This window comes from Lampris incognitus, chromosome 1 (assembly GCF_029633865.1).
Source record: "Lampris incognitus isolate fLamInc1 chromosome 1, fLamInc1.hap2, whole genome shotgun sequence".
NCBI lineage: Eukaryota > Metazoa > Chordata > Actinopteri > Lampriformes > Lampridae > Lampris > Lampris incognitus.
In genome coordinates, this window is record NC_079211.1 from 1,072,971 (window position 1) to 1,089,541 (window position 16,571).

Below are 16,571 nucleotides of genomic sequence, written 5' to 3' on the forward strand. Positions count from 1 at the left end.
CACTGCTAGGGCTGACCTGAAGAGAGGCATCAGGGCCGCCAAACTGGCCTATAAAGGGAAAATCGAGGACCACGTCTCGGATAACAACCCAAGACGAGTGTGGCAGGGGCTACAACACCTCACTTAATACAAAGGCAGCAAAAAAACTGTGATTACAACAAATGGAGCCCTGCTGGCAGAGGAGCTAAATAACTTCTTTGCCCGTTTTGAGACCAGGAGCGTCTCTTTTCCACCCCCCTTGGTCACTGACACTCCTGCTCTCACTGTTAAACAGCATGAGGCGAGACAGGCCTTCAAAGCAGTGAATCCAAGGAAGGCTGCTGACCCTGACGGGATACCCGGAAAGGTGCTCAGAGCATACTGCCACGAACTCCCTGGTGTTTTTACCAACATCTTCAAACTATCCCTCTCACAGGCTTTGGTCCCCACCCCTCTGAAATCAGCAATTATCATCCCGGTCCCTAAGAAACCATCCTCAAACAGCCTAGCAGACTACAGACCGGTAGCCCTCACCCCTCTGGTTATTAAGTGTTTTGAGAGACTAGTACTCAAACATATGCAAACCAGTCTCCCTCCTTCCCTGCACCCCTATCAGTTTGCATTCAGGCCAAACAGATCAACAGAAGACGCATTGTCCACCACCCTTCGCTCTGCCTTGAGCCATCTCAAACAGAGGAACAGCTACATCAGGATGCTCTTTGTGGACTACAGCTCCTCCTTTAACACAATCGTTCCTGACATCCTGATAAACAAACTGCTGACCCTCGGCCTCCCTCCGTCTACTTGCAGCTGGATCAAGGACCTTCTAACAAACCGCCCACAGTCAGTCAGAGTTGGTCCCCACCTCTCCTCCACCATCTCACTCAGCACCGCCTCACCGCAGGGTTGCGTGTTGAGCCCCTTCCTCTACTCACTGTACACCTTCGACTGTCTACCAGCTCTGCCTTCAAACTCCATCATAAAATTCGCTGAAGACACCACTGTAGTCGGGCTCATAACAGGCGGTGACGAGTCCGCTTACCGACAGAAAGTCCAGAATCTGTCTGAGTGGTGCTCTGCAAATAACCTCATCCTAAACCCCACAAAAACAAAAGAACTCATAATTGACTTCAGAAAGCACAACACCCCCCGCCAGCCTCTCTCCATAAATGGTGAGTGCGTGGAGAGAGTCCACTCATTTAGATTCCTGGGAATCCACATCATGGACTGTCTTTCATGGTCAACAAACACCACGGCAGTGCTCAAAAAGGTACAGCAGCGGCTACATCTCCTGAGGTTACTCAGGAAAAACAACATGAGCGTGAAGCTGCTGGTGTCCTTCTACAGATCCACAATTGAGAGCATCCTCACATACTGCATGCCGGTGTGGTTTGCTGGTTGCTCCACCGCAGACAAAAAGGCTCTCCAGAAAAAAATCACCGGTTGCCCCCTCCCTCCTCTTTCAGACATTGCCCACAGCCGGACCCTCTCAAGAGCCAAAAGCATCATCAAGGGCAATTCACACCCCGGTAACCACCTGTTTGAACTATTACCCTCTGGCAGGTGCTTCAGGTCCATCAGATCCAAAACCACCAGATTCACCAATAGCTTTTTCCCAAACGCAATAATTACACTAAACAAGCAAGGCATAGTTAACTTCTCACAGCCACCTATCACACTTCAATGCCTGCATTTTATCCCATTGCTGCTCCTTTATTAATCTTGTCTTGCTATTGTGTACTTTATTCCATTGCTGTTTTATCCCATTGCTTTTTTTTAATCATTCTTGTCTTTATAATGTGTGCTTTTTATTTATTTTATTGTTGCACCACAGTGGAGTTGCACTCCCAGTTTCGTTGTATTTAAAAGTACGATGACAATAAAGGCATTCAATTCAATTCACTTCAATTTAATTCAATTCACTTCAATTCAATTCAATACAATCGCAGAAGTTGAGGAGTTCTGGGGTAAGATCTGGGAGAACAACTAAAGACACAATGAGGGAGTTACATGGATCCAGCAACAACAGGAGCAACACAAACATATACAGCACCAAGAACGGTCAGATATCAACACCACTGAGACCACTGTTGCCATCAACAAGACCAACAACTGGAAGGCACCAGGGATAGACAGAATTGCCAACTTCTGGATCAAGAACCTGCCCAGCATCCACAAAGACCTCGCATGGGCTTACAATGATATCATCAAGAATCCAAAGAAATGTCCCAAAAGGCTCACATGGGGAACCACGTACCTGCTCCCGAAGACAGAGGAGACACAGAACCCAAAGAATTAAAGACCCATCACCTGCCTACCAACAATGTACAAGATCATCACCTCGATCATCACAGAGAGGACCTATAGTTTCCTCGACAAAAACAACTTGTTACCAGCAGAACAGAAGGGATGTAAGAAAGGTAGCTATGAATGCAAGGACCAGCTACTCATCAATAAAGCCATACTGCAAGAGGTCAAATCGAAGACAAAGAACTTGTCAACAGCATGGATTTACTACAGGAAGGCATTTGACAGCATGCCACACTCCAGGATAGAGAAGAGCCTCAAAATCTATAGAGTCTGCCCAACAACTGTCAAATTCATCACGGAGAGCATGAAGACATGGAAGACCACCCTGAGTCTCCATCATGCAGAGGGGTCATTAATATCGAGACCGATCAACATCAGAAGCAGAATCTTCCAAGGGGACTCACTATCACCGCTGCTCTTTTGCCTTGCACTAGCACCACTCAGCAATCTACTGAACAACAGCAGCTATGGGTACAAATCACAGAATGGCAAACTGACCCACCTGTTCTACATTGACGACCTCAAGACGTTTACCAAGGACGACAATCAGCAGAAGGGTCTACTCACCATCGTCAAGACTTTCAGCGACGACATCAAGATGGAATTCAGAATTGACAAGTGTGCCAAAGCCACTTTCAAGAAAGGAAGACTTACCAAGACTGCAGACTTAGACCTTGACACTGATACTGTAATCAAAGAGCTAGACCAAGATAGCACATACAAGTAGCTAGGAGTGAATGAAGGAGACGGCATACAACACTCAACCATGAAGGAGAAGTTCCAGAAAGAGTACCATAGGAGTGTGCATATGGTACTGAAGAGCAAACGCAATGCGGCTAACAGAATTGAAGCTATCAACACCCTAGCAATACTTGTAGTGGCGTACAGCTTCAACATCATCTTTTGGAAACTGAATGACATCAAGAGACTACACACCAAGACAAGAAAGACGCTGACCATGGAGAAGATGCACCACCCAAAAGCAGATGTCGACAGGCTGTACGTACCAAGAGCTTCAGGAGGACGAGGCCTAGTCCAACTCGAACTGACCTTTAAGACTACCACTATCGGGCTGGATGCATACCTGACAAAAACAGATGACCCACTCCTCCGAACAGTAAAACATCAGATCTACTCCATCAATAAAGAAGCTGTGCAATTCAAGAAAGAGCTTGATGTCCCAGAAACCCCACCAACTCAAAATGAGGCAACTACCATCTATGCCAAACGAGTGAAGCAGAAGGCAAAACACCATGGCCAGCGGCAACTGCAAAAAACCTGGGAGGACAAAGCAATGCACGAGAAGTACCCAAAAAGAATGAAAGATGCAGATGTGGACCAACAAAAGACACACCAGTGGCTGAGGAGCACTGGGCTGAAAGCAGAGACAGAGGGCCTGATAATCGCTGCACAAGACCAGAGCCTGGCAACTACATCCTATCACCATCACATCATCAAAGATGGAAAAGACCCAAAATGCAGAATCTGTGAAATGTATGAAGAAAATAAACCATCGACCACATTGTCTAAGGCTGCCCAGAACTGGCAAAGACCGAGTACGTGTACAGGTACAACAGGGCAGCAGCATACCTGCACTGGAAGATCTGCAGGAGTTACAAGATCAAGACGAGTGAGAAGTGGTACGAACATCAGCCAAAAACGGTCACTGAAAACAATGATGTCACCATCCTCTGGGACACGCCCATCCACACTGACAGAGAGATAAAAGCCAACAAGCCCGACATCATTATCAAGGACAGGAAGGAAAAGAGGTGCATGCTCATTGACATGGCAATACCATCCGGAAAAAAAACACCTCAGTGAAAGTCACAGAGAAGCTGACCAAGTACAGAGACCTGGAGACTGAAATCAACAGGATGTGGAGAATGAAGGCCAAAACAACACCAGTGGTCATCGGAACTCTAGGACTCATGAAGAAGGGAATGGAAAAGTTCACCAACCGTATCCCAGGCAACGTCAACATCAGTGCAGTCCAGAAGATCACCCACATATTACAACGAGTACTGTCAATCAAGTGACATCTGCCATATAGTGCCTAAAGTCCACATTTTGGACCCGGTTCTACAGGATGTAAAACAGGAAACGTGAAAGAAATAATAATAACATTAATAATCATCATCATCATCACATTTATACAGTGCTTTTCTAGACGCCCGAAACGCTTCACATTGAAAGGGGTAACTCACTTCAATCACCACCAATGTGTAGCACCACCTGGGTGGTGCACGGCAACCATTTTGCGCCAGAACACTCACCACACAGCAGCTTGAGGTGGAGAGGGAGGAATCATTGAGCCAGGTACATGGGGGATGATGAGATGGCCAGATGGAGAGCCAGGTGGAGAATGTTGCCAGGACACCGGGGAACCCCTACTCTTTGTGATAAGTGCCATGGGATCTTTAATGACCACAGTGAGTCAGGACCTCGGTTTACCGTATCGTCTGAAGGACAGCATCTCCTACAGCACAGTGTCCCCATCACTGCACTAGGGTATTGGGATTTTATATTTGTTGTTTTTATTAGGACCAGAGGGAAGATTGCCTCTACTGGCCCACCAACACCACTTCTGGCAGCAACTCATTTTCCCGGGAGGTCTTCCATCCAAGTACTAGCCAAGCCCACAGCTGCTTAGCTTCTGTCATTTGGCAGAGCCAGGATACATGTTGGTATGGCTGCCGACATAAAAACTCAGATTCATGCCTGTATGCATGCATGGAGCAGTCAAGATAAATCTCTACTATCCCGTGTAGATTTTTCATCGGTGTCTGAGGAAATGGAGGACAAAATCGATTCCATTAGGACTGAACCGTCTACCTTGACAGACCGTAAGGGTATCTATATAAAAGTTAATATTAATGGAATTGGCTCCAGAAAAGTCTCCCAGGGCTACTGGAAACTGAATAAGAAATTACTTGAAAATGAATTGCTTATAACAGAAATTAGACAAATAATTTGAAAGTATCGGACTCAGGCATGTATTATGAATAAATATAGATACTATATTGGGACTTAATGAAATTTGAAATTAGGAAAGTAGCAATTAAAATTGACAAACTAAATTCCAAAACCAAACAGGAAAAAGAAACCAATGTTATTACGGAAATTATTAATCTGACAACAAAAGAAAACCGACGTTTGTCTAATCAGGATTTACTTCGATTATCAGCCCTACAAAATCAATTAGATAGCATTTATGAGGAAAATGCCAGGGGAGCATTTGTTAGGTCAAGACGTAAATGGATTGAAGAAGGGGAAAAAATCTAAGTATTTCTTTAATTTAGAAAAGCAAAACAAGACATCAACAGTACGTGAATAAATGATAAACGATATTCCCGGCGACAACCCATCAGAATTATCTTCTTATGTAGCCCAGTTCTATCAAAACCCATATTCATCTGCTAATAAAGAACCTCATATAGATATTTCTTAGAGAAATTACAACATAATGTCAGGAAAGTTGACAAGGATTTCATGGAGAGATGTGATAATAAGTTAAGCTTATTTGAAATAACTGATTGTATAAAAAAACCTTCAAGACAACACATCAGCAGACAACGACGGGTTGATGGTAGAGTTTTATAAAACATTCAGTACAGAGCTAGCTCCTTTTCTGCTTGCGATGTTTCAAGAATCAGTTGAAATTGATGCGCTCCCAGCATCATTAAAACAAGGAGTAATTACACTTATTCCAAAACCCAATAAAGATCAATTATATTTAGATAATTGGAGACCAATTAGTTTATTAAATAATGATGCCAAAGTATTTGCATTAATCTCTACAAAAAGACTGAAAAATGGGCTACACAAGATAACTTATGAAGAACAATCTGGATTCATGCATGGGAGACATATCAGCAATAATGTCAGATTAATACTAGATTTGGTTGATTATAGTTACCTTATCCCTGGTGATAGTTTCATTTTATTTATTTATTTGTACAAAGCTTTCGATATAGTCGAACATGCCTTTATTTTTCAAGTTATTCACTTTTTTTGGTTTCATCATTTTTTTCCCCAAAAAGCAATGCAGACTTTATATACTGGATGTAGCAGGTCAGTGAAGCTATCTCATGGAACCTCTCAAAGATTTAACGTCGGTCGAGGCATTAGACAAGGATGCCCGATCTCACCTTTTTTATTTTTGTTAGTAACACAAGTAATGGCAATGCACATTAAGAAGAATTCATTTTTGGGCATTTCAGTGTTAGGGAAAGAATTCAAATTAAGTCAACTCACTGATGACACTGCATTATTCTTAAAAGATAAAATTAGATATATATACATGACAAATATACATGGAATTCCAATCGAAGATATGGTAACATACCCAGGAGTAATAATATGCAAAGATGAACAACAAAGGAGTAATTTGAATTTTAAACCAATTGTCGAAAAAATTAAGCAGAATTTTAATCACTGGTTAGTGAGAGACTCATCTTTATATGGTTGGGTACTATTATCCAAAGCAGAAGGAATATCCAGATCTGTATATATTGATTTGTCACTTGATGTTCCAAAGAATGTTTTTAAGGACTTGGACAAGGTGCTTTACAATTTCATTTGGAAGAATAAGTCTCATTGTTTAAAAAAAAAAGTGCTTTGTAACACCAAAGACTGTGGAGGTCTGGACGTTCTAGAGTTTAGCTCTCTTAATTTAAATTAAATGGATACTGACTACTTTCAAAAAAACAAGGATATTATTTGGGGTATTTTCCCCAATTACCCGTTTGATCCAGTTGGTGGTATCAAATTCCTACTAAAATGTGACTTTTCTGTTGATAAAATCCCTATTAAGTTGGCAAAATTTCATCGGCAAGCACTGACAGCTTGGTTATTAGCTTACAAGCATAACTTTTCACCCCATAGGTACTTCATATGAACAATAAAGACATTCGATATAAAAATAGGACTAATTTCTATCACACATGGGTTAATAATGGAATACTGACAGTTGGCCAATTACTTAATCAAAATGGTTATGTATTATCTTATAAAGAATTTCTTGATAAATTCAAAATACCTATAAAACCGAAGGAGTATGCTATTGTTTTCGATGCTGTACCAGATAGTGTCCTTAAACTTCTGTGAAAGTCTGGTGCGATAGACGAACCTTTTTACTTTGAAGACTGTGGAAAATATTTATATTGGTGAAACCAATATATTGAAAGAGAAGTGCTCTAACAAAAATATTAGGGACACACAGAGTGGTGTCACTGTCAAATCAAATCAAAATCAATTTTATTTGTATAGCCCAATATCACATATTACTCATTTGCCTCAGTGGGCTTAACATCAACACAACATCCTGTCCTTAGACCCTCTCATCGGATAAGGAACAACTCCCAAAAAAGACCATCTTCTATACTTATCACAAAAAGTAAGGAAATGTGTGTTTGGTAGATTATTTCTTTGTTGTAACAATGCTTGTTGGCAGTATATCTTATAGCGTTGGAAAGCCTGTTTATATCCCTTTTGAATGGGGCCACATTTGTAAGGAACATGCATTTGTGGGATGAGCAGCAGAGCTCAGTATGTGGGTTGCGCCCATGAAAAATTTGCCAAATCTTCTCTGCCAATGCCAAACAGCTTATTTTGCTGTTGCTATTGACTTCTGTTTTGAGCTTCTGGTACCCCAGTTGCTGACAATCAGCTGCCTGATGGAAGATTTATGTCAAGAAGCGTTGTTACAACAAAGAAATAACCTACCAAACACATGGATGAGAGGCGAAACGTCTTCATGGATATATACCAAGTCCAGCTGCACTTGATTCAATTCCTTTGGATAACCATGACGACCTGGATGAATGAGAACATTCACAGACATACCAAAGACACATTTCCTTACTTTTTGTGCTAAGTTTAGATGTTTCTGGTCCTCGTTATTTAATGATATGCGGTGGAAGAAAGCATGGACAGCTTGTGCCAAGTACTGTGTCAGTAACAAGTTTAAGGAAGTGTCTTTCCAGATATTGCGTAGAATTTAGCCGATAAAGCATGTGTTAGAAAGATTCAAACTAGATATTGATTATAAGTGTGGTTTTTATGGACTAGAAAAAGAGCATTACCCATCTATTTTTCCATGTATATATATATTCCGGACTGATGTAGCCAACTTTATAAAAAAAGAGACTTAACATGAATATTGAAATAGATATGTTTCATGTAATGCTATATTTTAGATAATATTGGAAATAACATGCTGTATATCGTACAACTAATTACTTTTTGAAATTTCCATATTTATAAGAAAAAAATGGTCAGGAACCAAGCCGACTTTCCTGCACGTTATTAATGAGTTTAAACAATATAGCATCCCAAAGGAGTCGAATCAAGTGCAACTGGACTTGGTATATATCTGTGAAGACGTTTCGCCTCTCATCCAAGAGGCTTCCTCAGTTTGTGCCTTTCTGACTAGACCAAGCTAGTCTGAAAGGCACTAGTCCGGTCTAGTCTAGAATATATACCAAGTCCAGTTGCACTTGATTCAACTCCTTTGGATAATCATGACGACCTGGATGAATGAGAACATTCACAGCCAACAATATAGCACCATTTTATTTAATCTTAAAAACAAAAAAAACTATTAAGACCTTTAAATTACTAGGCAAATTTAATATGCTGCATATAACACAAACTCTGGCATTGTAAAATGTCATCTTTTGTATTTATTTTTGTCTTCTATTGTCTATGTCTTTGTTTGTACCGTTATATATGAAAATGTGTTCAATAAAGAATGGAGAAAAAAAGTTCTGCCCTTAGGGGTCACGCTGCCATTTATGGGTCATTATCCCCATCTAGTGGCAAGGAGTGAAGGTTAATTTACACCACTGGAGCTTGTGTTTCTTGGCTGTACAATTAAGCAACTTAAATTCAAAATAATAAATGGAAAAAAAGCTATGAATGAAAAACTGAATGGGGGGGGTCCCAAGATTAGCAGACTGAATATTAAAATATTGATCTTATAAACCTGACGCCACACAAGACGTATATGCGACATTTCAAATGACCTTGAAGAACAACTCATTGAAAAACTGGAAGACAAACGTTTGGTCTGACAAGTGGACGAGGCTACTGACAGCATTAAAGACTGCTTGTTTACTGCTCATGTTGGCTTTGTCACGTCAGAGTCACGGTGTGAGGATTTGCCGTTGTGAGAGTACGTCCCAGTAGAGGACAGATCTTGAGCTCTTCATGTTTCTGGACTGCTACCTGACACAACAGGGCCTCAAACGGGAGAACTGTGTGGGTGTTTGCACGGATGGTGCACAGACCATGGCAGGGAAAACAAAGGGACTGCGGCCACCAATCAACAGGGCCTCGCCAAATGCGCAATGGACGCACTGTGTCAGACACAGTGAAGCGCTAGCATCAAGACAGGTTAGCCCTGACCTAAACCAGGTTTTGACCCATGCTGTTAGCATGGTCAATTTCATCAAAACCAGACCCCTGAGAGCACGGCTGGAGATGGGAGCTGAACATTCAGCTGTGTTGTTTCACAGCGAGGCCAGGTGGAGCCCTCCTCTGCTGCTTTTCCTGAGGTTTCTTCCCATCTTTTCCCCCTGTTAAAGGTTTTTAGGGAGTTGTTCCTTATCCGATGCGAGGGTCCAAGGACAGGATGTTGTGTTGCTGTGAAGCCCCCTGACACAAGTTTGCAATTTGTGACATTGGGCTATACAAATAAAACTGACTTGTGTTGACTAGACAGACAGACAAGTAGATGGATAGATCGCTTTATTAAAGGAGAAATTGATTTTTCACAAGCAGCATGGATAAATCAATAGACAAGCACATGTGCTGACTGAAATGAGGACACACTGTCAAGGTTCATGATGAAATATGACACACCTGTTCCATGATGTCTTTGACTTTGTCCTGCTCACAGTCAAGGATCACCCGTCTCTCCTTCTTGTTCTCCAGGTCTTGGAAGAGAGAGCGGTAGGCCTCATCTTTCCTCTCATCCTTCAGGTTGCCTACGTTGATGGCCGTCACCTGCCACTTCCTCTCAGCTGCCGTGTCCAGAACCACCTGCAGCGTGGTCAGACCTGGGGAGGGGGGATACAGCGGTGTTACAGCTGGGTTGGATCAAAACAAAGAATGCGGAGAAAGTTCGTGGTGGTCGGAGGATCCGGCCACCGAATCATCCCCCGTGAAATTCAGATCAATGGTCCCTCCCTCTCCACATCCAGCTGATGTGTGGTGAGCATTCTGGTGCAAAATGGCTGCCGTGCACCACCCAGGTGGTGCTACACCCAGTTGGTGCTACACATTGGTGGAGGTTGAAGTGAGTTACCCCCGTCAATGTGAAGTGCTTTGGGTGTCTAGATAAAAGCGTTATATAAATGTCATCCAATATTATTTGATAGCAGACATCATGTGACATTATATTCATAAGTGCACATGTTGACTGTTTTCTTATCAGACATGTCATGCTAACGTCGTGTTGCATGTCATCACTGTTTATTAGTTTGTTCTGAATTGCTGTCTTTAATAGGATGCAGGTTGATCTAATGGTTGGTCTACCTAAGGCATTAGCTTTAAGAACAGGTAAGTTCTTACCCTCAGGGGTACTGGTGACGAGACCAATCAATTTTTGGCTGGACCGGGCCATCGGGCCAGCCCTACAAATGCGAATGTTGCTGAGGGACCATGTTTAGTCTAACTGACTGACTGACTGAGTGACTGAGTGATCATGTTTACATGATGGGGCCGCTGGATCAGGTGACCAACGATGTCACTTAAGTTACACGATTGATTGGCTGACAAACTACATCGCTTGTGAACACAAAAGTGGGAGTTTTATTGGCTGTTGCTCTTTCAGAATGAATCAACGCAGTGGTTCCAGCTCATTCCACATTTATCGCACACTAACTAATGGGATATATTGCTGCTCTTTCCACATCTGCTTATGCACTGTACCAGTCCAGCATAGAGCAGGGTATGAGAGAAACCAGGTCTCCATACGCCCAGAGGCATGAGGGAGAGCACACAGTTAAAGCACCCCAAAAAACAACACCTCTCACAAAACCCTCAACAGTGAGTCCTGAGCATTTTCATTTTAGGTACGATTGCTTCGTACCATGCCTGAGCACAATTGCCCTCTCTCCACTCTCCCGCCAATCAGCTTTCACATTAGTAATGTTGTTGCATACACACACACACTTTTGCATCTACACATTCCGATACAGTGGGTGGTGTTATGCATCTGGCTTGTTTACGATCCGCCAATAAGCACAAAGAAGAAAGAAGAAGAAGCGTACACTTGCGTCATCATCTTCGGAACATTTGTTTATGCTGTTGCTCATCTCACTACCCGATCTGAGTCAGTGGTAGATGTGAGTCGGACATGCACCAGACCTGGACTAACTTACTGACACTGACGTCTAACATCAGCTTTTCTGAGGATGTGTGTGCTCACCAAAACTTTCTGTAACTTCAACAACAATAAGCACTGGTCCACAGCAAAACTCAGTCATCTTCATCAGGCTAAAGAGGAAGCCTACAAGAGTGGAGATAGGATCTTTACAGCCAAGCCAGAGATACACTCACAAAGGAGATCAGAGTGGCAAAATGGTGCTACTACTACTACTGGGTTTGGCGGATACTTGTCTATCAGACTGCCAGACAGAGAAGAGTGATCCATCACTCCACAGAACATGTTTCCATGTTTCCAGAGTCCAGTGGCAGCGTGCTTTACACCACTCCATCTGACGTTTGGCATTGTGCTTGGTGATGTAAGGCTTGCATGCAGCTGCTCAGCCATGGAAACCCATTCCATGAAGCTCCCGGCGCACAGTTTTTGTGCTGATGTGAATGCCAGAGGAAGTTTGGAACTCTGCAGTTATTAAGTCAACAGAGCATTGGCGACTTTTACGCACTATGCGCCTCAGCACTCGTTGACCCCGCTGTGTGACTTTACGTGGTCTGCCACTTCGTGGCTGAGTTGCTGTTGTTTCTAAACGCTTCCACTTTTCAATAATACCACTTACAGTTGACTGTGGAATATCAGCAGGGAAGAAATTTCACGAACTGACTTATTGCAAAGGTGGCATCCTATGACAGTACCACACTTGAATTCACTGAGCTCTTCAGAATGACCCATTCTTTCAAACATGTTTGTAAGTGCAGCCTGCATGGCTAGCTGCTTGATTTATACACCTGTGGCAATGAGTCTGAATGAAACACCTGGATTTAATGATTAAGAGGTGTGTCACAATACTTTTGTACATATAGTGTATGTTCAAGAATCAGATTATTTATTAGTAAGCCATTGGTGGACAAAGACATGATATTTATGAAACCAAATTTAAGTGTCTTGTTGAATTGCTCAGTAGTAGGCAGAACTTTAGAGCTACAAATAGATGAAATATTAGACACCTTGTATTATTAGTTTACAATTTTGAAGACCTACACTTTGAATGATGTGCAGCCACTCTTTGGATAATATTAGACGTTTGGTTCTGTAGATTATTAGGTACTTTGTTGCTTATTTCACACAGAACTTAACAGCATACACTGTATTGCTTTGTTTGTGCTGCGGGACCCAATCCTTGGGGTGGACCAATTTCTTGTGCAGCGTGTTTTGAGGTTTGAAAGCAAGTTAGGATAACCACACATTCGCAGGGCCTGCTTAATGTTTGATTTCGCCCCTTCCCTAGCCACCTTGTCAGTGGGGATGCTGTCAACTTGGTGGTGCAGTGTGCTGATGACTAGTTTGTGCTCCAGTGGATGAAGTCAAGCCTTAAGTACTGATCAGTTTATGTTCGTTTACGGTACACATCAACATTCAAATTTCCCCAATCACCAATAACAATTTGACAGTCTAAGAAGGCTAACCTGTCATTTGCCACATCGTCCCTGGTGAACTTGATGTGGTTTTCTGTAGATTTAGTGATGTCAGTGAATGTGGTATGTCCAGAGATTTAATATTAACCCAGGTGCCATCCACATACCTGCACTAATGGCTAGGTGGTGTCCCGGGATAGGACATCAGAGCCTCTTTTCCACTTCCTCCATACACAAGTTGGCCACTACAGGTGAGACTGGGGAACCAATAGCGCCCCAATGCCTCTGCCTCCAGTACTGCCCCTTGTATGGGAAGTACGTAAAGACACAGCTTAAGAGTGCATCTATCGCCATTTTACCATGCTGTGATTGCAGTTATCCGCCAATCCCGTGAATAGTACACGTAGCCATTGTAACTCTAGTTAATGGTCATGGCATATGAAACCGAGCACCAGATTCAGACGTTATGTAACTTTGCTATCTGTAAGTCTGGGGATACCTGTTGAGACTGATGAAGTCACTTAGATGGGTGATGAAATGTTTCTCCCACTAAACCTTGTGTCCAGATGAGCTGGTTAAGCTTTCTGAGATTTCCGTACTTGGATTATTGAGCACACATCAACACATCATTATTAAATGCCATCAGTTTGCTTTAGCGTTTACTTTCTTTTTGGTAAATCAGTCCATTTCCTATTATCTGTTTTAATGGACGTTGATGATGCTGGAGTTTGAACCATGCCATAATGGCCTTGTAGTAATTATGATTCATTGTTCCCACAGATAACATTTATGAAACTGCTGCCCTGTCACACAATGTGAATAACCCCTGTAATTCCCCCTACCAAAGATAAGCAGACAGAAATGCTCCAATCTTTTATCAAAATACTTTCTGACGGCCTGCCGTCAACCACTGCTCGATACCAGCACAGATTCAGGGCTAAAGAGAGATGGAAGGCATGATAGTGGTGAGAGTTTGGGCTGATGGATGGGGGATCTCATATGGCTGAACTGTGGAGTTTTGATGGTTTGTCCACCTAGTAAGGATTTCCAGAGTAGTGGAAGCTCATGATAAACTGTGAGGGCTTGCTTATGTTGGGTGTAGATGCGTAAGTGCTTTTATAAATACATTTGTTTCAGCAATAATACTAAAAATAAAATGTGTAAGTTTTAAATAGATTACTAAATAAATAGTAAAATACCTTTCAAAATTAAGGTGCGAGGAATTAATTAAAACCAGGGTTGAAAAAAGGCACTGAGCTTTCTTTTCCAATTCATCACTTTTAAAAACGTATTTTAAAGGAAGGCTTTTTAAAGTAATCTGCTGTTAGCCTATTTTATATTTCTCTTATTATTTTTTATTTCACTTGTTTTCATCATACACTTTGTTTTATCGGGTTCAGTTTTCTATGCTCTCACTATGTTCTTTTGATTTTTATGCTACCTCTTTTTGTAAAGCAGATCAGGTGTTATGCTTTATGTTTTTATTATTTTTTATCTTGACTGTATGTATGTACTATTTTATCTTGTATTGTAGAGCACACTGTATAAATACGGTTTATTATTATTATGATACAAATGTCCTTTAACTTCGTGCCATAATACAACATGATAAGCGGGCGGGTCCATTCCTTGGGCCTAGGGTTAGAATGAGGCAGAAGTCTATTTGATGGGTAGTGTCTTAGGATATGAGATGTTCCAAGTAGTGCGATCTTCTGTACTTCTTGTATTCTGATGTTACCTCAAGATCCGTTGGGTGTATTTCTCCATCCCCCTTTTTTTACAAGTCCCAGGGCTCCTATCACTACTGGTTTTTACAAGTCCCAGGGCTCCTATCACTACTGGTCTTGGTGTGGTTTTTACAAGTCCCAGGGCTCCTATCACTACTGGTCTTGTCGTGGTTTTTACAAGTCCCAGGGCTCCTTGTTAAGGTTTGTGGAAGACCCCAAGCGCACGACACCAGGCAGAGATGGAGTTAGCTGAAACTGGCGTACTTTATTACTTGCTCGTACAACGGTCAAACACAGGAGGGCAATGAGCGACAAGAAAACGGGAAGTCCAAGGAAAAAAACTCATGGGTAATCCAAACTGGGAACACGGCAGGATACTTCCTCAGGGAAACTTTGCAAAGAAAACCATAAACCAAGGGCTGAGGTAAACTCGGAGAGAAATGCACTGGAAGGGAAGAGTAACCACTACAGCGAGGAGATTACGGCACGAACTGACAATGGGCGCTGAGAGACCACCAAACTTAAGCCCAGCCCTGACGGCTAAGCCCGGCCCTGACGAGCTGATTGGTTGCCGGCGCGGGATGGGCGGGCCACGGCGCGGGGTGGGCGAGCTGTAACAGTACCCCCACCTCCACGGGAGCCACCAGGCGACTTGCCCGGCTTGTCGGGATGGGAATGATGAAACTCAGTGAGCAGCCCAGGGTCCAGGATGAGCTGGCGGGAGACCCAACTACGTTCCTCCGGACCGTAGCCTTCCCAGTCCACCAAATACTTGAACCCCCATCCTCGGCGCCGGACGTCCAGCAGCCGGCGGACCTTCCACTGGGGATGCCCATCCACGATCTCAGGGGGAGGCGGAGCTGGGGCCGGAGGCATCAGGGGACTGTGGGAGACAGGCTTAACCCGAGACACATGGAAAACAGGATGGATCTTCAAGGAAGCCGGAAGCTTCAGACTCACCGCTGCGGGACTGAGCACCTTCCTGATCTCAAAGGGCCCGACAAACCGGGGGTTCAGCGGGAGATCCTTCAAGGACAGCCACACCTTTTGGCCTGGTTGGTACGTAGGCGCTGGGGACCAGCGTCGGTTGGCTCCCCGACTGGCGCGCTCAGCTGCCCGGAGCAGAGCAGCTCTGGTCACCTCCCAGACGGGACGGCACCGGTTCAGATGGGCCTGAACGGAGGGAACTGCCACTTCCGACTCCTGCGCAGCAAAGAGAGGTGGCTGGTAGCCCAGGGACACCTCAAAAGTTGAGAGGCCGGTGGCAGAGCTGACCAGGGAGTTGATGGCCTACTCAACCCAGGGGAGGAACCGACTCCAGCAACTGGGCTTCTTGGCGGCCACGCACCGGAGGGCAGACTCCACGCTCTGGTTCATCCTCTCTGTCTGCCCATTAGTCTGTGGGTGATATCCAGAGGAGAGACTAACAGAGGCACCCAACCCCTTACAAAAAGCCCGCCATACCTGGGAGACGAACTGGGGCCCTTGGTCCGAGACGATGTCCAGCGGAAGGCCGTGGAGACGGAACACGTGGCTCGTCAGGAGGTCCGCCATCTCAGAAGCCAATGGAAGTTTGGGGAGGGCCACCAGGTGCACTCCCTTACTGAAGCGGTCCACCACTGTCAAGATCACAGTGTTACCCTGGGAGGGAGGCAGTCCGGAGACAAAATCCAACACCACATGGGACCAGGGCTGGCTTGGAGTTGGGAGGGGGTGCAGCAGACCTGCGGGTGCCTGGTGAGAGGCCTTGCT

The 16,571-nt window shown here is 43.7% G+C and overlaps 1 protein-coding gene across 3 annotated transcripts in view; it reads right to left on the reverse strand.

Annotated features, from left to right (window-relative positions):
• The window catches only part of gria2b (glutamate receptor, ionotropic, AMPA 2b), a 188,221-nt gene that overhangs the window by 52,471 nt on the left and 119,179 nt on the right, over positions 1-16,571 (reverse strand). For all 3 annotated transcript variants that reach the window (XM_056291251.1, XM_056291253.1, XM_056291252.1), the window contains exon 4: positions 10,156-10,352. In XM_056291251.1, the coding sequence (XP_056147226.1) occupies positions 10,156-10,352 (197 nt within the window). The remainder of the gene's footprint in view (positions 1-10,155; positions 10,353-16,571) is intronic.